Raw genomic sequence first — 22,704 nt, 5'->3', positions numbered from 1 at the left:
GCAGACCTGGGCAATTATTTTGACTTCGGGGGGCCAAATTTTGTGAGAAAAATGTGTCTGGGGGCAGGTATATATATTTAGCCACGTATACATATATACACATATACATATATATATATATATATATATATATATATACATATATATACACATACATATATATAAACATACATATATATACACATACATATATATACACATATATATATATATATACACATATATATATATATATACACATATATATATATATATACACATATATATATATATATACATATATATATATATATATATATATATATATATATATATATATATATATATATATATATATATATATATATATATATATATATATATATATATATATATAGGTACACTTCAACTGTGAGAGACAGAATGTGGAAAAAAACCCAGGAATTCACATTAAGAATTTATTTGTAAATTATGGTGGAAAATAAGTATTTGGTCAACCATTCAAAGCTCTCACTGATGGAAGGAGGGTTTGGCTTCAAATCTCACGATACATGGCACCATTCATTCTTTCCTTAACACGGATCAATCGTCCTGTCCCCTTAGCAGAAAAACAGCCCCAAAGCATGATGTTTCCACCCCCATGCTTCACAGTAGGTATGGTGTTCTTGGGATGCAACTCAGTATTCTTCTTCCTCCAAACACGACGAGTTGAGTTTATACCAAAAAGTTCTATTTTAGGTTTCATCTGACCACATGACATTCTCCCAATCCTCTGCTGTATCATCCATGTATCCATTTTCTGATGTGCAGTATGTGTGCTTGGGTCCTATTTTTAAGAACACTAATACAAAACCTCACAATAATGTCTCATTAAAAGCTAAAAATGCCTTAAAAAACGGAATGGAATTGTACATCTTTTTACTGAATGAGACATCCAGAATGTGCATAAAAATAAAGAATGTGGGATTTCCAATATTAACTATGAAGGATAAAACACTGAATATTGACAACATATGAACATCACCATCCACATAATTTACAATGAAGTAAAACACAACAAAAATGCAACCAACAGCGAAATATGAACGCAAGGGTAGAAAATAAACCCACCTACAATCTGACATATCACTAAGCTTTAGAACTTTGTTGAAAAAATCTCCTTCCCGGTCTTTCCCTGACACCCACATTTCAGTCTGGTCTCTCGGGAAAAACTGTGGAAACGCTCCCCACACACTGCTTGGTGCCTCGTCTCAGCTGCCGTGACTTAGATTACCATAGTAACTAATTAGATTACCATAGCAACTAATTAGATTACCATAGCAACTAATTAGATTACCATAGTAACTAATTAGATTATCATAGCAACTAATTAGATTACCATAGCAACTAATTAGATTACCATAGCAACTAATTAGATTACCATAGTAACTAATTAGATTACCATAGTAACTAATTAGATTACCATAGTAACTAATTAGATTACCATAGTAACTAATTAGATTACCATAGCAACTAATTAGATTACCATAGTAACTAATTAGATTACCATAGCAACTAATTAGATTACCATAGTAACTAATTAGATTACCATAGTAACTAATTAGATTACCATAGTAACTAGTTTATCATACAAAAGCGCAGATTCCAACCATTGAAATACTTTGTATAGTCCAAGCCTTATGGTTGTTAGAAAACATGACTGCACATCATAATGGCAGCTACACTTTCCATCTTAAAGATCTAAAAAAATTATTTGGGAATTTCCGGTGGGCCAGATTGAAAAGCTTAACATGGGGGATGTGGGCCCCGGGGGTCCTTAATTTGCCCAGGTCTGCTTTACTGTATAGCAGTGGTCCCCAACCCCCGGGCCGTGGCCCGATTGGTGCCGGGCCGCAGAAGAATTTTTTATTAATTTTTATTTTAAAAAAAATATATATATATATACATATATGTTTTTTTATTATTTTTATTAAATCAACATAAAAACACAATTTACACTTACAATTAGTGCACCAACCACAAAAACCTCCCTTTTTCATGACAAAAACGTCCCTTTTTCATGACAAAGAGAAGAAAAAAATATATATAAATAAAAAAAATAATTAAATTATTAAGCTAGCGTTTAATAATTTGTCCACGGGACAAATTATTAAGCGTTAACCGGTCCGCGGATACAAAAAAGTTGGGGACCACTGCTCTATAATATTTTTTGTGTCCCTTTTGACATGAGATGCTAAACAGAGGAATGGTTAGTACTCCTAATAACACTGAATTTGTGTGTGTAAAGATGTCAGATATGACAAATAACTCAGAGAAGCAGTACATAATCAAAGATGAAAAAACATGTACCGTATTTTTCGGACTGTAAATCGCAGTTTTTTTTCATAGTTCGGTGCGACATATACTCCGGAGCGACTTATGTGTGAAATTATGAACACATTACCGTAAAATATGAAATAATATTATTTATCTCATTCGCAGAAGAGACGAAGAAAATGTCAGCAATCGTCACACACACCTCAACCAAGAGGAATTCGGCGGGGGTGGGGCATGGCATAAGTGCATTGTGGGTCATGGGATGCTAACTGCTACATGCTATATCAGGGGTCGGGAACCTTTTCGGCTGAAAGAGCCATGAAAGCCAAATATTTTAAAATGTATTTCCGTGAGAGCCGTATAGTATTTTTAACACTGAATACAACAGTCAGGATCAAACACCGATGACATCTATTAAACAAGACAAGAAGCAAGGAATTAAACAGAGACTGGATTCAATTTAGCTCAACGAGGAGAAACGCGTGGACCTGTACCCTTGTAGCGTCGTCCCACGCTCTGACAAGAGATTTCCACGCCTCCTCTTTATTTGTACTTTCCCTGATTACAACAACTAAATGCGTGCATCTCTTATTATTTTTGATAACATTGTTATTCTGAAAGTAACCAATAAGAAATAAAATACTTTACCATTAATGCGACTTCTTGAACAGGTGCGATAGTAACGGATGGATGGATTAAAACAGTGGTCCCCAACCACGCTCGATTGGTACCGGGCCGCAGAAGAATTTTTTATTCATTTAAAAAATATATATATGTATATATATATATATATATATATATATATATTTTTTTTTTCTTTGGTTTTGTTTTTTGTTTTTTTTATTAAATCAACATAAAAAACACAAAATACACTTACAATTAGTGCACCAACCCAAAAAACCTCCCTTTTTCATGACAAAAAAAAAAAAATCCCCCCCCCCCAAAAAGGTTGGGGACCACTGGATTAAAATGCATGAGAATGTTTTATACCGTATTTCCTTGAAATGCCGCCGGGGCGCTAATTAATTTAAAACCTCTTCTCACTCCAGCGCTTAACCAAAGGCATGCGGTAAAAGTAAGCATGCGCTAATTATTTCAAAACCTCTTCTCACTCCGGCACTTACCAAAGGCATGCAGTAAAAATTTGAGTGTGATGTAAGCTTGGACCTTAAAATCTACTGAATAGCTCTGAATCTTCTTCCCTTTATGCGATTTCAAATGAGCGGTGTTGAAATCAGCCTCCTCCATTTTGAAAATGATGACAGGGGAAGTGTCCCTCGTGACTTCACGAGTTTGACCATAAGCATGCGCTAATTATATTGCGAAGCGAGTAATTCAAGGCAGGCGCATACTATATGCCGTGTGGCAGTTCAAGGAAATACGGTATTTTGAACGTTATTTTTAACACTGTGATTACCGGCAGAATTATTAATTACTTATCGTGTTAAGCAACATCAGCTATGATTTATCTGAGAGCCAGATGCGGTCATCAAAAGAGCCACATCTGGCTCGAGAGCCATAGGTTCCCTACCCCTGTGCTATATGCTACTGCCCTAGCTATTAAAATGGATCATTTCAACGTTGGCGGTAACTTATAAAAACTGAAAAAGGCTGAACAAAAACGGCACCGAAAAGGAAATCATTTACTGCAGATTACAAGCTGGACGTAGTGAAATATGCAGCAGAAAACCGACAAAAGGAAGGGGCGCATACCTTTGGAGTTGGCAGAGTTGTTTTGAAGCGACATCGAGGAAGAAGATTTCATCGGTTTTATCGATTAGGAGTGACAGATTGTTTGGTAAACATATAGCATGTTATAGTTATTTGAATGACTCTTACCATAATATCAATCAATCAATGTTTACTTATATAGCCCTAAATCACTAGTGTCTCAAAGGGCTGCACAAACCACTACGACATCCTCGGTAGGCCCACATAAGGGCAAGGAAAACTCACACCCAGTGGGACGTCGGTGACAATGATGACTATGAGAACCTTGGAGAGGAGGAAAGCAATGGATGTCGAGCGGGTCCAACATGATACTGTGAAAGTTCAATCCATAATGGATCCAACACGGTCGCGAGAGTCCAGTCCAAAGCGGATCAAACACAGCAGCGAGAGTCCCGTTCACAGCGGAGCCAGCAGGAAACCATCCCAAGCGGAGGCGGATCAGCAGCGCAGAGATGTCCCCAGCCGATACACAGGCAAGCAGTACATGGCCACCGGATCGGACCGGACCCCCTCCACAAGGGAGAGTGGGGCATAGAAGAAAAAGAAAAGAAACGGCAGATCAACTGGTCTAAAAAGGGAGTCTATTTAAAGGCTAGAGTATACAAATGAGTTTTAAGGTGAGACTTAAATGCTTCTACTGAGGTGGCATCTCGAACTGTTACCGGGAGGGCATTCCAGAGTACTGGAGCCCGAAATGAAAACGCTCTATAGCCCGCAGACTTTTTTTGGGCTTTGGGAATCACTAATAATATGTTAGGTTAACATAGCAGGCACATTCTCAGTTCTTATTTATGCCTCATATAACGTAAATTTATTCAGCCTGTTGTTCACTATTCTTTATTTATTTTAAATTGCCTTTCAAATCTCTATTCTTGGTGTTGGGTTTTATCAAATAAATTTCACCCATAAATGCGACATATACTCCGGAGTGACTTATAATCTGGAAAATACGGTAGTTCGAATAACAAAAGCAAAAGTAGCCGAATAAGCCTATTGTCAGTGTTACAGAGCATTGGTTTTTCACATTTCGTTACTTTACAGCAGGGGTCGGGAACTTTTTGGCTGAGAGAGCCAAAAAACAAAATATTTTAAAATGTATTCCCGTAAGAGCCATATAATATTTTTTTTTAACACTGAACACAACTAAACGCGTGTGTTTTTAAGTAAGAACAACATTTCTAGAGTATGATAGGTCTCTTATTCTTTGTAACAACATTGTTATTCTGAAGCTAACTGTGGTGGGGGCGTGGCCTGCAGCGAACTGGGGTGTGCCAAGACCGGCCTTGAAATCAGCGACAGGTGCGTAGATGTTCCCACCTGTCGCTCTGATATAAGCAGCGGCCGGGAGGAGAGACGGGGTTGGGGCTGGAGCCAGAGCGCGAGTGAGAACGAAAGAGAAAATTACAATTGCTGGAAAGCAACTGTATGGAAAAATAAAACAATATTATAACCCTGAAACGGGCTTTCATGTCGGTCCTTGGGGGTCTGAAGAACCCCCAGGAGGACAAGCCCCACACTAACCAATAATAAATAAATAACTTAACGCAACTTCTTGAACAGGTGCAGTAGTAAACGGATGGATGGACTAGAAATGCATGAGAATGTTTTATGTTTTGAACATTATTTTTAACACTTAATACAAGTGAAATTATTCATTACTTGTCATGGTAAGCAATGTCGGCTCGGATCTATCCGAGAGCCAGATGCAGTCATCAAAAGAGCCACATCTGGCTCGTGAGCCATAGGTTCCCTACCCCTGCTTTACAGCCTTATTCCAGGATGGAAAAAATTCAATTTTGTCTTCAATATTATACAGATAATAGGAAAGTGTTTTATTTTATTTTGCGCATTTATTTAAAAAAAAAATAAAAAAAATAAACAAAAATATCCTTTATATACTGTGGTGATGCAATAATAGCAGCAATTACACTCTCAAGTCTTTTTGAATACGATGCCCCAAGCTTGGCACACCTATTGTATCTTTGGGCAGTTTCGCACATTCTTCTTTACAGCACCTCTGCAGGATGTCTCTGTACATTGCTGCTGACTAGTCCCCTAATTCCTGTGCTGAAAACCAACCCCGCAGCATGATGCTTCCACCACCATGCCTCATGCCTGGTATTGGCCTGGGGATGAGCGGTGCCTGGTTCCTTTTCAACACAATGCCTGGCATTCATGCCAATGAGTTCAATCTTTGTCTCATCAGACCAGAAAATGCTGTTTCTCATGGTCGGAGAGTCCCTTAGGTGCATTTTGGCAAACCTTTTACTGAGAAATGGCGTCCGTCTTCGCGACTTTACCATAAAGACCTGATTGGTGGATTGCTGCAGAGATGGAAGGTTCTCCTCTCTCCACAGAGGAATAGTGGGGCTCTGACAGAGTGACCATGGGGTTCTTTGTCACCTCCCATAATAGATAGATAGATAGATAGATAGATAGGTATTTACTGTATTATCATTGCACAAGTACAACAAAAATTTTCACCACAAATTCGTTCAAGATTAGACAAAAACAGACAGTGTACAGGGTTACAGAAAAAGAACGCCGATGGGTCGCCACAAGGTGCCCCGTAAAAGATGGGGAAAAAGGTAAAATGCTGGGGAAGAATGAATAAAAAAATACAATATAGACTGGGTTCCCAAGGGGGCCCAGTCTGGAGTGGGGAAAACCTCCATAGCAAAGCACATATACATATTACAACATACATCTCGAGATATCTAGCAACAGAGGGAAGGGAGTTCACCACAAAGTCCGTTCAAGATTAGACAAAAACAAACAGTGTACAGGGTTACAGAACAAGAACGCAGATGGGTCGCCACAAGGTGCCCCGTAAAAGATGGGGAAAAGGTAAAATGCTGGGGAAGGATGAATAAAAAAAATACAGATGGATTGCCACAAGGCGCCCCGTAAAAGATGGGGAAAAAAGTAAAATGCTGGGGAAGGATGAATAAAAAAATACAATATAGACTGGGCTCCTAAGGGGGCCCAGTCTGGAGTGGGGAAAAACCTCCATAGCAAAGCACATATACATATTACAACATACATCTTGAGATATGTAGCAACAGAGGGAAGGGAGTTCACCACAAACCCGTTCAAGATTAGACAAAAACAAACAGTGTACAGGGTTACAGAACAGGAACGCTGATGGGTCGCCACAAGGTGCCCCGTAAAAGATGGGGAAAAAGGTAAAATGCTAGGGAAGAATGAATAAAAAAATACAATATAGACTGGGCCCCCTTAGGAGCCCAGTCTGGAGTGGGGAAAAACCTCCATAGCAAAGCACATATACATATTACAACATACATCTCGAGATATCTAGCAACAGAGGGAAGGGAGTTCACCACAAATTCCGTTCAAGATTAGACAAAAACAAACAGTGTACAGGGTTACAGAACAAGAACGCCGATGGGTCGCCACAAGGCGCCCCATAAAAGATGGGGAAAAAGGTAAAATGCTGGGGAAGGATGAATAAAAAAATACAGATGGGTCGCCACAAGGCGCCCCGTAAAAGATGGGGAAAAAGGTAAAATGCTAGGGAAGGATGAATTAAAAAAATACAATATAGACTGGGCTCCTAAGGGGGCCCAGTCTGGAGTGGGGAAAAACCTCCATAGCAAAGCACATATACATATTACAACATACATCTCGAGATATCTAGCAACAGAGGGAAGGGAGTTCGGGGTCATGATGGTAGGCCGCAGCTCTCAGGCGCTGACCATCCATTCATCACCCCTATGGGATTTGCGTCGAGGGCGTTGGGTTGGGGGGGGTGGGGTGTGTATGTGTGGCGTATATTTTTGTGGATGTGTGTGTGTGTAAGCCCGTAGTGCAGGGGTAGGGAACCTATGGCTCTAGAGCCAGATGTGGCTCTTTTGATGACTGCATCTGGCTCTCGGATAAATCTGAGCTGACTTTGCTCAACACGATAAGTAATGAATAATTCCACTTGTAATCACAGTGTTGAAAATAATGTTCAAAATATAAAACATTCTCATGCATTTTTAATCCATCCATCCGTTTTCTAGAAGTTGCATTAACGGTAAGAAGTTATTTACGTATTAATGGTTAGTGTGGGGCTTGCCCTCCTGGGGGTTCTTCAGACCCCCAAGCACCGACCTGAGAGTCTGTTTCAGGGTTACAATATTGTTTTATTTTTCAATAAGTCTCTCAGTTGCTTTCCAGCAATTGTCTTTTTCTCTGTCGTCCTTGCTCGTGCTTTGGCTCCAGCTCCAACCCCATCTCTCCTCCTGGTTGCTGCTTATAACAGAGCGACAGGTGATTAGATAACAAGGCCCAGGTGGGCCATCTACGCACATATTGCCGATTTCGAGGCTGATCGTGGCAACACCCCGCTTCGCTGCAGGCCCGCAGGCCACTCCCCCTCCACAGTTAGCTTTAGAATAACACTGTTATTACAAAGAACAAGAGACCTATTATACTCTAGAAATGTTGGTCTGACTTAAAAATGCACGCGTTTAGTTGTGTTCAGTGTTAAAAAAAACTATTATATGGCTCTTACGGAAATACATTTTAAAATATTTGGCTTTTTGGCTCTCTCAGCCAAAAAGGTTCCCGACCCCTGCCGTAGTGTGTCTCTGTTCCACAACCTTAATGTATTGTGCAGTCGCTAGTCCAAAGTCAACAACAACAGGTTTGTGTCCATGAGAGACAGAAAGGGAGTTTGTTGTGTCTTCGCTGCACTGTCCTTCGGGAGAGTCTCAACGCCAGGGAAACAATCCAAGTTGGAATGTTTTGTATGCGGGTGAAAATAAAATTTGCTTTTCACGGTAAATTGTCAATGACTGGTCCTCAAAAACTGCGAGGTATGTGATCCACAGTTCTTCCCGCATCTTCCAATCATTTGTGGCAGCTTTGGGGTACTTTTAAGACTGCCAGAAACTTGCAATTTGTCGACAAACCAGAGCAACGCTTACTCCAATCAGCAGATGTCCTGTTGTCATAATTCCGAATAGGTGGATATATCTTCACGTCCTCGACAGAAAAGGGTCGCCAGGCATGCGTATTCGCACTCCTTCTCCCAAGAGTCCGTCGTGTGTCCAGCAACAACCGCTTTGTCACGACAGCAGGTTTTCACAAACCCAAGATCTTGTCAATTTCATTGGGGCCAGTTAAATAGTTCCAATGTTTAGATTTGGAGAGCAGTGCAAAAAGAAGCAACAAGAAAGTTAAGACAGGACAAAGAAGCAAGCAGGAGAGATAATCAATCAATCAATCAATCAATGTTTACTTATATAGCCCTAAATCACTAGTGTCTCAAAGGGCTGCACAAACCACTACCACATCCTCGGTAGGCCCACATAAGGGCAAGGAAAACTAACACCCAGTGGGACATCGGTGACAATGATGACTATGAGAACCTTGGAGAGGAGGTAAGCAATGGATGTCGAGCGGGTCTAACATGATACTGTGAAAGTGCAATCCATAATGGATCCAACACAGTCGCGAGAGTCCAGTCCAAAGCGGATCCAACACAGCAGCGAGAGTCCCGTTCACAGCGGAGCCAGCAGGAAACCATCCCAAGCGGAGGCGGATCAGCAGCGCAGAGATGTCCCCAGCCGATACACAGGCAAGTAGTACATGGCCACCGGATCGGACCGGACCCCCTCCACAAGGGAGAGTGGGACATAGGAGAAAAAGAAAAGAAACGGCAGATCAACTGGTCTAAAAAGGGAGTCTATTTAAAGACTAGAGTATACAAATGAGTTTTAAGGTGAGACTTAAATGCTTCTAGATAAGGGAGAGGAAAGGGGAGCGTCCGCCCTCGATGAGTGCCAGAGAGACTAGGATGAATGCAGCAATATACAAAGATATCCTGGATAAAAACCAACGCTTCTCGTCCAACTTGATGGAGCTTGAGAGGTGCTGCAAAGAGGAATGGGCGAAATGGCCCAAAGATAGGTATGCCAAGTTTGTGGCATCGTATTCAAAAATACTTGAGGCTGTAATTGCTGCGAAGGGTGCATCAACAAAGTATTGAGCAAAGGCTGTGAGTACTTATGTCCATGGGATTATCCATCCATCCATCCATCCTCTTCCGCTTATCCGAGGTCGGGTCGCGGGGGCAACAGCCTAAGCAGGGAAGCCCAGACTTCCCTCTCCCCAGCCACTTCGTCTAGCTCTTCCCGGGGGATCCCGAGGCGTTCCCAGGCCAGCCGGGAGACATAGTCTTCCCAACGTGTCCTGGGTCTTCCCCGTGGCCTCCTACTGGTTGGACCAGATGCCCGAACCACCTCATCTGGCTCCTCTCCATGTGGAGGAGCAGCGGCTCTACTTTGAGTTCCTCCCGGATGGCAGAGCTTCTCACCCTATCTCTAAGGGAGAGCCCCGCCACACGGCGGAGGAAACTCATTTCGGCTGCTTGTACCCGTGATCTTATCCTTTCGGTCATGACCCAAAGCTCATGACCATAGGTGAGGATGGGAACGTAGATCGACCGGTAAATTGAGAGCTTTGCCTTCCGGCTCAGCTCCTTCTTCACCACAACGGATCGGTACAACGTCCGCATTACTGAAGACGCCGCACCGATCCGCCTGTCGATCTCACGATCCACTCTTCCCCCACTCGTTAACAAGACTCCTAGGTACTTGAACTCCTCCACTTGGGGCAGGGTCTCCTCCCCAACCCGGAGATGGCATTCCACCCTTTTCCGGGCGAGAACCATGGACTCGGACTTGGAGGTGCTGATTCTCATTCCGGTCGCTTCACACTCGGCTGCGAACCGATCCAGTGAGAGCTGAAGATCCCGGTCAGATGAAGCCATCAGGACCACATCATCTGCAAAAAGCAGAGATCTAATCCTGCAGCCACCAAACCGGATCCCCTCAACGCCTTGACTGCGCCTAGAAATTCTGTCCATAAAAGTTATGAACAGAATCGGTGACAAAGGACAGCCTTGGCGGAGTCCAACCCTCACTGGAAATGTGTTCGACTTACTGCCGGCAATGCGGACCAAGCTCTGGCACTGATCACACAGGGAGCGGACTGCCACAATAAGACAGTCCGGTACCCCATACTCTCTGAGCACTCCCCACAGGACTTCCCGAGGGACACGGTCGAATGCCTTGGGATTATTTTAGTTTTAAAAAATCAGTTGAATTGAAAGAAAACAAAACATTTTTTACATTTTCAGTATGAGTTTTGAGGACATAAACGTGGAAAAAGCTGTGCAAATTGTTGCGTTTGGACCAGATGTTCCTCCGAGGGAATTTAAGTTGCTGGTCAATCCCAAATTATTTTCATAACACATAAGCTGATTTTAAATGATAACCCAGAACGGAATAGGTATTTTGCAATTTTTTCCAAAGCTTTGGAGAGACCAACCTATAAAATTCAATTCGGGTCGCCTAGTTCATCTAAAAACACTACGGAAGTGTTGTCTTTTTCAATATGCCAATAGCCTCCACCCTTCAGAGCGAATACACATATATATTGTTTTCCTCAGCTGGAGACAGAAAGAGTATTGCTACTCCTGCATTCCAAACTCAAGGTAGTCCACAGTGTACCATTCGTCATGAGATAAAGAAAAGTTAAAAAGAGTACAAGATGGAACACTAGCTATTTCAAATATGACTAAAAAGAAATAACTCTTAAAGGGGAACATTATCACCAAACCTATGCAAGCGTCAATATATACCTTGATGTTGCAGAAAAAAGACCATGTATTTTTTTAACCGATTTCCGAACTCTAAATGGGTGAATTTTGGCAAATTAAACGCCTTTCTGTTTATCGGTCTTGTAGCGATGACGTCAGAACGTGACGTCACCGAGGTAATACAGCCGCCATTTTCATTTTCACATTACAAACACCGGGTCTCAGCTCTGTTATTTTCCGTTTTTTCGACTATTTTTTGGAACCTTGGAGACATCATGTCTTGTCGGAGGGTGCAACAACACTAACAGGGAGGGATTCAAGTTGCACCACTGGCAAGAAATCTGCCGCCAGACCCCCAATGAATGTGCCGGAGTGTCTTCACATTTTATGGATAACCTGCAGATGCATTTGCAACGATTAAGTCAACGAAATCACAAAGGTGAGTTTTGTTGATGTTGTTGACTTATGTGCTAATCAGACATATTTGGTTGCAGTATGACTGCCAGCTAATCGATGCTAACATGCTATGCTAATCGATGCTAACATGCTATTTACGCTAGCTGTATGTACATTTGAAACTAGATACCCACATTTAATGCGAAACAAAGACTTACCAATCGACGGATTTACGTTGCTCCAGTGTCACAAGATGCGAAAGTCCTGATCGTTTGCTCCGCACATTTGACCGGCGATGCTAATAAGGCAGCCATGCTATGGGCCACTTCATTAGGCACACCCACGCTACGGCCGAATAGCGTCAATAGCTATTCGCTCAATAGCTTCAATTTCTTCTTCAATTTCGTTTTCGCTATCTGCCTCCATACTCCGACCATCTGTTTCAATACATGCGTGATCTGTTGAATCGCTTAAGCCGCTGAAATCCGAGTCTGAATCCGAGCTAATGTCGCTATATCTTTCTGTGGTAACCGCCATGTTGTTTTGTATTGGCAGCACTGTGTGACGTCACAGGGAATTGGATAGTGGTTTCGAAGATAGCGAAAATAAGGCACTTTAAAGCTTTATTTAGGGATATTCCGGGACCGGTAAAATTTTGAAAAAAACTTCGAAAAATAAAACAAGCCACTGGGAACTGATTTTTATTGTTTTAAACCCTTTTGAAATTGTGATAATGTTCCCCTTTAAATATGGATATATGTAGATATCTATCTCCGTCAATACTGTATAATAGTGATACCTTGACATACAAGGTAATAAGCAGTGTTTCAATAAACAGTATTCAGAGCTAAGCTAATTCCTTCAATATTCTCATGCAGATAAACGTTTCTTATGCCTGCTCTGACCTTGTCTGCCCGAACAAGGCGTTTCTCACACAGTTGATACTTGTGGTCCAGTTCGTTTTTCTTGGCCAGGCAGTCTTGGTACTTGACCTGCAATGCAACAATACCACTTTCCACAGCCGCTTGCTGGTCTTTTGCAGCTTTCAAACTCCTCTGAGATTCATCATATTCCGCTTGGGCTGCCTGGAGCGCTTGCTGATAAAATACACACAGTTTTCATGTTTAGATAAAAAAAAATCACACTTTGACAAATGCACAGAGAGCACAACGATTCAAGCAAAGTCCAGGTTTTACCCGTTTAGGCTCCACGCCCTTGGCTACAAAGTGGTAAAGATGCATGGCTCGAACCCACTGGCAAATGGAAGTACAGGCTCTGGAAACTTTGGCAATGGCAGCTGGTTGGAATTCTTCATTATCTATGTAGGGCTGCACTAGAGAAATCACTTTTTCTGGGATGTTATCCTGAAAAAACATTAAATGGAGGAAATAAATGTTTTGTTTGTTATTATTATCATTTACACTCTTCCCCTTGGCAATATTTTCCGTAAATTTAAAATACATTTTCACTGTTATGCGGATGACACCCAGTTCTACATCTCAACCAAACCAACTGCTTCTCTTCCTCCCTCCTCCCTTACAGACTGCCTCAGTGAACTCAAAGCAGTGGTTCTCATCCAATTTCCTTCAACTCAATAGTAATACAACCAAAATCTTACTTGTAGGTACAAAAACCATTCTCGGCAATTCCTCTGTCTCAGCGTCCTCCCAAGTCAAAAGTCTGGGTGTCATTCTCGACAGCACACTCTCCTTTCAAGCCCACATAAACAACATTATCTGCGTTCAAAAGACGCCGGCTTATAAGTGATTCCTAAAGCCCAAAAAAAGTCTGCGGGCTATAGAGCGTTTTCCGTTCGGGCTCCAGTACTCTGGAATGCCCTCCCGGTAACAGTTCGAGATGCTACCTCAGTAGAAGCATTTAAGTCTCACTTTAAAACTCATCTGTATACTCTAGCCTTTAAATAGACCTCCTTTTTAGACCAGTTGATCTGCCGCTTCTTTTCTTTCTCCTATGTCCCCCCCTCCCTTGTGGAGGGGGTCCGGTCCGATGACCATGGATGAAGTACTGGCTGTCCAGAGTCGAGACCCAGGATGGACCGCTCGTCGGGACCCAGGATGGACCGCTCGCCTGTATCGATTGGGGACATCTCTACGCTGCTGATCCGCCTCCGCTTGAGATGGTTTCTCGCTGCTGTCTTGGATCCGCTTTGAACTGAACTCTCACGGCTGTGTTGGAGCCACTATGGATTGAACTTTCACAGTATCATGTTAGACCCGCTTGACATCCATTGCTTTCGGTCCCCTAGAGGGGGGAGGGGGTTGCCCACATCTGAGGTCCTCTCCAAGGTTTCTCATAGTCAGCATTGTCACTGGCGTCCCACTGGATGTGATTTCTCACTGCCCACTGGGTGTGAGTTTTCCTTGCCCTTTTGTGGGTTCTTCCGAGGATGTCGTAGTCGTAATGATTTGTGCAGTCCTTTGAGACATTTGTGATTTGGGGCTATATAAACAAACATTGATTGATTGATTGATTACCTGGTCTGCTTACTTTCATCTACGAAATAATCAACTTCGCCCATCCCTTCCCCTACATCAGGGGTCGGCAACCCGCGGCTGTTTGGTCACTCTGATGTGGCTCGGCTGCAAAATTGCCGACCACAACGATTATTCCGGGTGGTTTCCGGGATTTTAGTGCCTCTCCCGGGAATCACCCGGGGATAACGTCCTCCGATTTTCACCCGGACTATAATATTGAGTGCGCACAGAGATCACTATACCTTTGACGTCCTCTAAAACATGTCGTCGCGCCCGCTTTTTTACCATGCTATCTGCGTGCCGGCTGGTCACGTGTTTTATTCAAAATCTGTTAACACAAGACAGTGACTGCAAGGCATACTTGCTCAACAGCCATACGGGTTACACTGAGGGTTGTGATATAAAAAACTTTAACACTCTTACTAATATGCGCCACACAGTGAACCCACACAAAAGAATGACAAACACATTTTGGGAGAACATCCGCACTGCAACATAACATAAACACAACAGAACAAATACCCAGATGCGCCACACAGTGAACCCACACCAAACAAGAATGACAAACACATTTCGGGAGAACATCCGCACTGTAACACAACATAAACACAACAGAACAAATACCCAAAATCCCATGCATCCCTAACTCTTCCGGGCTACATTACACCCCCCCGCTAGCACCAAACCCCGACGCACGGAGGGGAATTTTTACCTGACATTTAGCTGGAATTTAGATGGAATTTTTACCTGACATGTTTTGACTGTAATTTGCAGTTTGAAAAATGCATACTTTTTCAAAATGTTCCTGTAATTAGACCATATTTTCGGTATATTAGATACAGTAGAATTTTTACCTGACATGTTTCGACTGTCTACCACAGTCTCCTTCAGAAGGGTCACCTGACCACCTTCTGAAGAAGACTGCAGATGACAGTTGAAACATGTCAAGTAAAAATGCCATCTAATATACCGAAAACATTTGAAAAAGTATACATTTTTCAAATTTTCTTGTAATTAGACCATATTTTTGGTATCTTAGATGGAATTTTTACCTGACATGTTTCTACTGTCATCTGCAGTTTGAAAAAGTTTTACTTTTTCAAATGTTCTTGTAATTAGACCATATTTTTGGTATATTAGATGGAATTTTTACCTGACATGTTTTGACTGCCATTTGCAGTTGGAAAAATGCATACTTTTTCAAAATGTTCCTGTAATTAGACCATATTTTCGGTATATTAGACACAGTAGAATTTTTACCTGACATGTTTCGACTGTCTACCACAGTCTTCTTCAGAAGGGTCACCTGACCACCTTCTGAAGAAGACTGCAGATGACAGTTGAAACATGTCAGGTAAAAATGCCATCTAATATACCGAAAACATTTGAAAAAGTATACATTTTTCAAATGTTCTTGTAATTAGACCATATTTTCGGTATCTTAGATGGAATTTTTCACTAACATGTTTCTACTGTCATCTGCAATTTGAAAATGTTATACTTCTTCAAATGTTCTTGTAATTAGACCATATTTTTGGTATATTAGATGGAATTTTTACCTGACATGTTTTGGCTGTCATTTGCAGTTTGAGAAATGCATACTTTTTCAAATGTTCCTGTAATTAGACCATATTTTCGGTATATTAGATACAGTAGAATTTTTACCTGACATGTTTCGACTGTCTACCACAGTCTTCTTCAGAAGGGTCACCTGACCACCTTCTGAAGAAGACTGCAGATGACAGTGGAAACATGTCAGGTAAAAATGCCATCTAATATAACGAAAACATTTGAAAAAGTGATACTTTTTCGAATTTTCTTGTAATTAGACCATATTTTCGGTACCTTAGAAGGAATTTTTCGCTGACATGTTTCTACTGTCATCTGCAGTTTGAAAAATGTATACTTTTTCAAATGTTCTTGTATTCAGACCATATTTTCGGTATATTAGATGGAATTTTTACCTGACATGTTTCGACTGTCATCTGCAGTTTGAAAAATGTATACTTTTTCAAATGTTCCTGTAATTAAACCATATCTTCGGTATATAAGATACTGTAGAATTTTTACCTGACATGTTTCGACTGTCTACCACAGTCTTCTTCAGAAGGGTCACCTGACCACCTTCTGAAGAAGACTGCAGATGACGGTTGAAAAATGTCAAGTAAAAATGCCATCTAATACACCGAAAACATTTGAAAAAGTATACATTTTTCAAATTTTCTTGTAATTAGACCATATTTTCGGTACCTTAGAAGCAATTATTCGCTGACATGTTTCTACTGTCATCTGCAGTTTGAAAAATGTATACTTTTTCAAATGTTCTTGTAATTAGACCATATTTTTGGTATATTAGATGGAATTTTTACCTGACATGTTTTGACTGTCATTTGCAGTTTGAAAAATGCATAGTTTTTCAAATGTTCCTGTAATTAGACCATATTTTCGGCATATTAGATACAGTAGAATTTTTACCTGACATGTTTCGACTGTCTACCACAGTCTTCTTCAGAAGGGTCACCTGACCACCTTCTGAAGAAGACTGCAGATGACAGTCGAAACATGTCAGGTAAAAATGCCATCTAATATACCGAAAACATTTGACAAAGTATAGATTTTTCAAATTTTCTTGTAATTAGACCATATTTTCGGTATATTAGATGGAATTTTTCACCTGACATGTTTCGACTGTGATCTGCAGTCTTTTTCAAAAGGTGGTCAGGTGACCCTTCTGAAGAAGACTGCAGATGACAGTCGAAACATGTCAGGTAAAAATGCCATCTAATATACCCAAAACATTTGAAAAAGTATAAATTTTTCAAATTTTCTTGTAATTAGACCATATTTTTGGTATCTTAGATGGAATTTTTACCTGACATGTTTCTACTGTCAACTGCAGTTTGAAAAATGTATACTTTTTCAAATGTTCTTGTAATTAGACCATATTTTTGGTATATTAGATGGAATTTTTACCTGACATGTTTCGACTGTGATCTGCAGTCTTCTTCAAAAGGTGGTCAGGTGACCTTTCTGAAGAAGACTGCAGTAGAAAACAGTTGAAAAATGTATACTTTTTCAAATATTCTTGTAATTAGACCTTATGTTCTGTATATTAGATGGAATTTTTACCTGACATGTTTCGACTGTGATCTGCAGTCTTCTTCAGAAGGGTCACCTGACCACCTTCTGAAGGTATACCGAAAATATGGTCTTATTCTGGTACGAGAACATTTATAAAAGTATATGAATAAGAAGACATAATGAACCTTTTCGAGCCGTTGTGACCCGTTTGGCAATTTCATTTAGCACGTGAAGCATATGAAGAACCAGGAAAAAACTCTTAATTTAGCCGCAGCATTGTACAAAGCGCTAGGTTAAAAGTGTATGGGAGAAATGTTGCGGTTAAATTGATGCTCTAATGTTACCTTGTCATAGTTAAAAAGACTATCCAGAAACTTTCCAGGATCTTGCAGCAAAACTTTGCCATTTTCCCAGTAGTCATCGACCTTGGTTCCAGGTTTTTCTCCAGCGATCTTCTTCGGTTTGACTTCCCTCATGATGCACAAAGCCTCAACGACCAACTTCACCCCCTGAGGGGGGCGCTGCAAGGCTCGCACCTGTGAACCGTTAGAATTCGATATGAAGAAAGTGGACTTGCGATCACGTTAGGACCTAAGTATCTGACTTCAGTGACGTCTCCCTTGTTGAGGGACTTGAGGCTGGTGAGAGCGGACTCTAGGGCTGGCAGGGCCTCGTCCAGGTCTCTCTGCGCATCAGTGGCGATCTCTCCTGCTATGCGGGCTTTCTCCGAAGCTTTGACTTCCTCTTCTTGTACTGACTTTTTGGTCTCCTCTGCAATCACGGAGTCTTTCTAACAGGGTAAAAAAAATTAAGAACATCTCAAATGGACTGACTATCACAGAGCTGGGTAAATATTTTGACTCAGGGGCCACAAAGAGAGAAAAAAATGTGTCTGACGGGGGGGCCAATGTGTATGTCTGTATAAATTAAATGTAAAAATCTGCTGTACAGTATGTGTGTTTGGGTCCCTTTTTTTTTTTCCAGGAACACTAATACCAAAAGTCACAATGTCCTAAAAAGGTTATGACAGACCACCTCAAAAAAAGGAATGGAATTTTACATTTTTTTACTGAATGGGACACCAAAATAGAGAAAATGAGATTTCCAGTATTAACTATGAACAATAAAACACTGAAAATTAACAACATATGAACATATTTTACGTCTTAGACCAGCTCCTTGATAGTTGTGTATCTTTTACAATCAAGCAAAACACAACAAAAATGTAACAAACCGCAAAATATGAATGCAAAGTGTTACGAACACTTAAAACATGATATATCATCATTTTTATGCAGAAATTTGTTGTAAAAATTTGCTTCCGTATCTGTTCCTGACACATGCGTTTCGGGCTGGCTGCTCTGAAAACAAACCCCGCCCACTCTGCTTTGTTCCTGGTCTGAGCTGCTGTGACGTAGATTACCGTAATAACTCCTATAACACTCAAAAACGCAGATTTCAACCGTTGAAATACTTTTTATAGTTCAAGACTTACCAAAAATGTATATTAAAATTAAGAAAGTGAGATTTACAATATTAACTATGAACAATAAAACACTGAATATTAACAACATATGAACATATTTTACTTCTTAGACCAGCTCCTTGATAGTTGTGTATCTAACAAACAGCAAAATATAAATGCAAAGTGTTACGAACACTTAAACCATGATATATTGTCATTTTTATGCAGAAATTTGTTGTAAAAATTTGCTTCCGTATCTGTTCCTGACACATGCGTTTCGGGCTGGCTGCTCTGAAAACAAACCCCGCCCACTCTGTTTTGTTCCTGGTCTGAGCTGCTGTGACGTAGATTACCGTAATAACTCCTATAACACTCAAAAACGCAGATTTCAACCCCTGAAATACTTTTTATAGTTCAAGACTTACCAAAAATGTATATTAAAATAAAGAAAGTGAGATTTACAATATTAACTATGAACAATAAAACACTGAATATTAACAACATATGAACATATTTTACTTCTTAGACCAGCTCCTTGATAGTTGTGTATCTAACAAACAGCAAAATATAAATGCAAAGTGTTACGAACACTTAAACCATGATATATTGTCATTTTTATGCAGAAATTTGTTGTAAAAATTTGCTTCCGTATCTGTTCCTGACACATGCGTTTCGGGCTGGCTGCTCTGAAAACAAACCCCGCCCACTCTGTTTTGTTCCTGGTCTGAGCTGCTGTGACGTAGATTACCGTAATAACTCCTATAACACTCAAAAACGCAGATTTCAACCCCTGAAATACTTTTTATAGTTCAAGACTTACCAAAAATGTATATTAAAATAAAGAAAGTGAGATTTACAATATTAACTATGAACAATAAAACACTGAATATTAACAACATATGAACATCTTTTACTTCTCAGACCAGCTCCTTGATAGTTGTGTATCTTTTACAACCAAACAAAACACAACAAAAATGTAACAAACCGCAAAATATGAATGCAAAGTGTTATGAACACTTAAAATATGATAGATTATTATTTTTATGCAGAAATTTGTTGTAAAAATTTGCTTCCGTATCTGTTCCTGACACATGCGTTTCGGGCTGGCTGCTTTGAAAACAAACCCCGCCCACTCTGCTTTGTTCCTGGTCTGAGCTGCTGTGACGTAGATTACCGTAATAACTCCTATAATACTCAAAAACGCAGATTTCAACCGTTGAAATACTTTTTATAGTTCGAGACTTACCAAAAATGTATATTAAAATAAAGAAAGTGAGATTTACAATATTAACTATGAACAATAAAACACTGAATATTAACAACATATGAACATCTTTTACTTCTCAGACCAGCTCCTTGATAGTTGTGTATCTTTTACAATCAAGCAAAACACAACAAAAATTTAACAAACAGCAAAATATGAATGCAAAGTGTTACAAACACTTAAAATATGATATATCGTCATTTTTATGCAGAAATTTGTTGTAAAAATTTGCTTCCGCATCTGTTCCTGACAAATGCGTTTCGGGCTGGCTGCTTTGAAAACAAACCCCGCCCACTCTTTGTTCCTGGTCTGAGCTGCTGTGACGTAGATTACCGTAATAACTCCTATAACACTCAAAAATGCAGATTTCAACCGTTGAAGTACTTTTTATAGTTCAAGACTTACCAAAAATGTATATTAAAATAAAGAAAGTGAGATTTACAATATTAACTATGAACAATAAAACACTGAATATTAACAACATATGAACATCTTTTACTTCTCAGACCAGCTCCTTGATAGTTGTGTATCTTTTACAACCAAACAAAACACAACAAAAATGTAACAAACAGCAAAATATGAATGCAAAGTGTTATGAACACTTAAAATATGGTATATCATTATTTTTATGCAGAAATTTGTTGTAAAAATTTGCTTCCGCATCTGTTCCTGACAAATGCGTTTCGGGCTGGCTGCTCTGAAAACAAACCCCGCCCACTCTGGTTTGTTCCTGGTCTGAGCTGCTGTGACATAGATTACCGTAATAACTTGTATAACACTCAAAAACGCAGATTTCTATAGTTCAAGACTTACGATTATTTAAAAACAGCTCTGCATATCATAATGGCGGCTACAGTTTTGATGTTAAAGGTCTAAAAAAAATTATGTAGAACGTCCGGCGGGCCGGGTTGAAAATTTTAATGGGCCGCAGTCCGTATTTTGCCCAGGTCTGTTCTATCACCACACATTCAATATAGTGCACATTTTCTTACTTTGATGGTCTCCATTGTGACCTCCGTTTCCCTTGAAGCCTCCTCCAGAAGAGGTCTCATCAACTCTTGCTCCTCTTGCATCTTACTCACATCCTCTGCTGTGCTCAGAAGCTATAAAACAACAGATTCAGTCCCAAAGGACGATAAATTAGGAACATTTAGACAAATTACACACTAAATAAGGGTTGTCTCGATACCAATATTTTGGTACCAGTACCAAAATATACCATACCATACCAACTTTATTAAAAAGCCCTTTAAAAACAACCACAGTTGAAGAACAAAGGGCTGTACACCACAAGGAAATAAAGGCAAAAGACAGACTAAAAAAAATAACATTTAAAACAGAAGCAAAAAACACATTGAAATAGCAAATACAAATGACCTTTAGAACAATTTGCTAGATAAAAAGTAGTTGAAAAGTTAAAAAAAGTTAAAAAAGTTAAAAGTTAAAAACAGTTTAAAGTCTCATGCTGGGTTAAAAGCCAGTGAATAAAAATGGGTTTTAAGAAGGTTCTTAAAAATAGCCAAAGATGGGGCCTGTCTCACAAGGAGAGGGAGATCGTTCCAGAGTTCGGGACCCGCAACAGAGAATGGTCTGTCCCCTCTGAGCTTGCGCTTGGATTTGGGTACCTCCAGGATCAGCTGATCAGCTGACCTGAAGGACCGGGTGGGTGCAGAGAGATGGAGCAGCTCAGAGAGGTAAGGTGGGGCAAGAGCATGTAAGGATTTAAAAAAAGAGTAAGATCATTTTAAAATGGACTGTAAAAGACACCGGCAGCCAGTGGAGGGAGGCTAAAACAGGAGTAATGTGCTCTCTTTTTCTTGTCTTGGTTAAAAGTTGGGCAGCTGCCTTTTGGGCCAGTTGCAGACGTGAGAGAGAGGAATGATTAATACCAAAATACAAAGAGTTACAGTAATCTATATATATATTTCAATATTTTTTTTAAATAAAGGGGACCACAAAAAATGGCATTATTGGCTTAATAGTACGGCCAAAATGCAACACGGTACGACACAGGAGATCTTTAATACCGACAGCCATCAGACTGTATAATGCATGTGTTCCTTGTGACTGTACATGTACTGTAAATGTATAATGTATTTAAATTATCCACATGTGAATAATTCTTGTATAATAGACTGTATTTATGTTATTCACATGGGAATAATTCTGTATAATAGACTCCATTTATATTATTCACATGTGACTACTGCTGAATAATAGACTGTATTTATGTTATTCGCATGTTAATAATTATGTATACTAAACTGTATTTATATTATTCACACACAAATAATGCTGTATAATAGACTGTATTTATATTATTCACATGTGAATAATGCTGTATAATAGACTGTATTTATATTAG

General features: G+C 40.0%; 1 protein-coding gene across 1 annotated transcript in view; it reads right to left on the bottom strand.

The window, feature by feature from the left end:
- dnah1 (dynein, axonemal, heavy chain 1) overlaps nt 1-22,704 on the bottom strand; it is a 172,912-nt gene that overhangs the window by 51,846 nt on the left and 98,362 nt on the right. The window contains exons 53-57 of the mRNA XM_061875243.1: nt 21,332-21,442; nt 18,215-18,400; nt 17,955-18,146; nt 13,231-13,398; nt 12,940-13,131 (exon numbers count right to left, since the gene is read on the bottom strand). Coding sequence (XP_061731227.1) covers nt 12,940-13,131; nt 13,231-13,398; nt 17,955-18,146; nt 18,215-18,400; nt 21,332-21,442 — 849 coding nt within the window. The remainder of the gene's footprint in view (nt 1-12,939; nt 13,132-13,230; nt 13,399-17,954; nt 18,147-18,214; nt 18,401-21,331; nt 21,443-22,704) is intronic.

The sequence above is a fragment of the Nerophis ophidion genome, linkage group LG16, assembly GCF_033978795.1.
Source record: "Nerophis ophidion isolate RoL-2023_Sa linkage group LG16, RoL_Noph_v1.0, whole genome shotgun sequence".
In the NCBI taxonomy this organism is placed as follows: domain Eukaryota; kingdom Metazoa; phylum Chordata; class Actinopteri; order Syngnathiformes; family Syngnathidae; genus Nerophis; species Nerophis ophidion.
The sequence above is the reverse complement of the archived record's forward strand: the minus strand, read 5'-3'. Positions and strand labels throughout refer to the sequence as shown.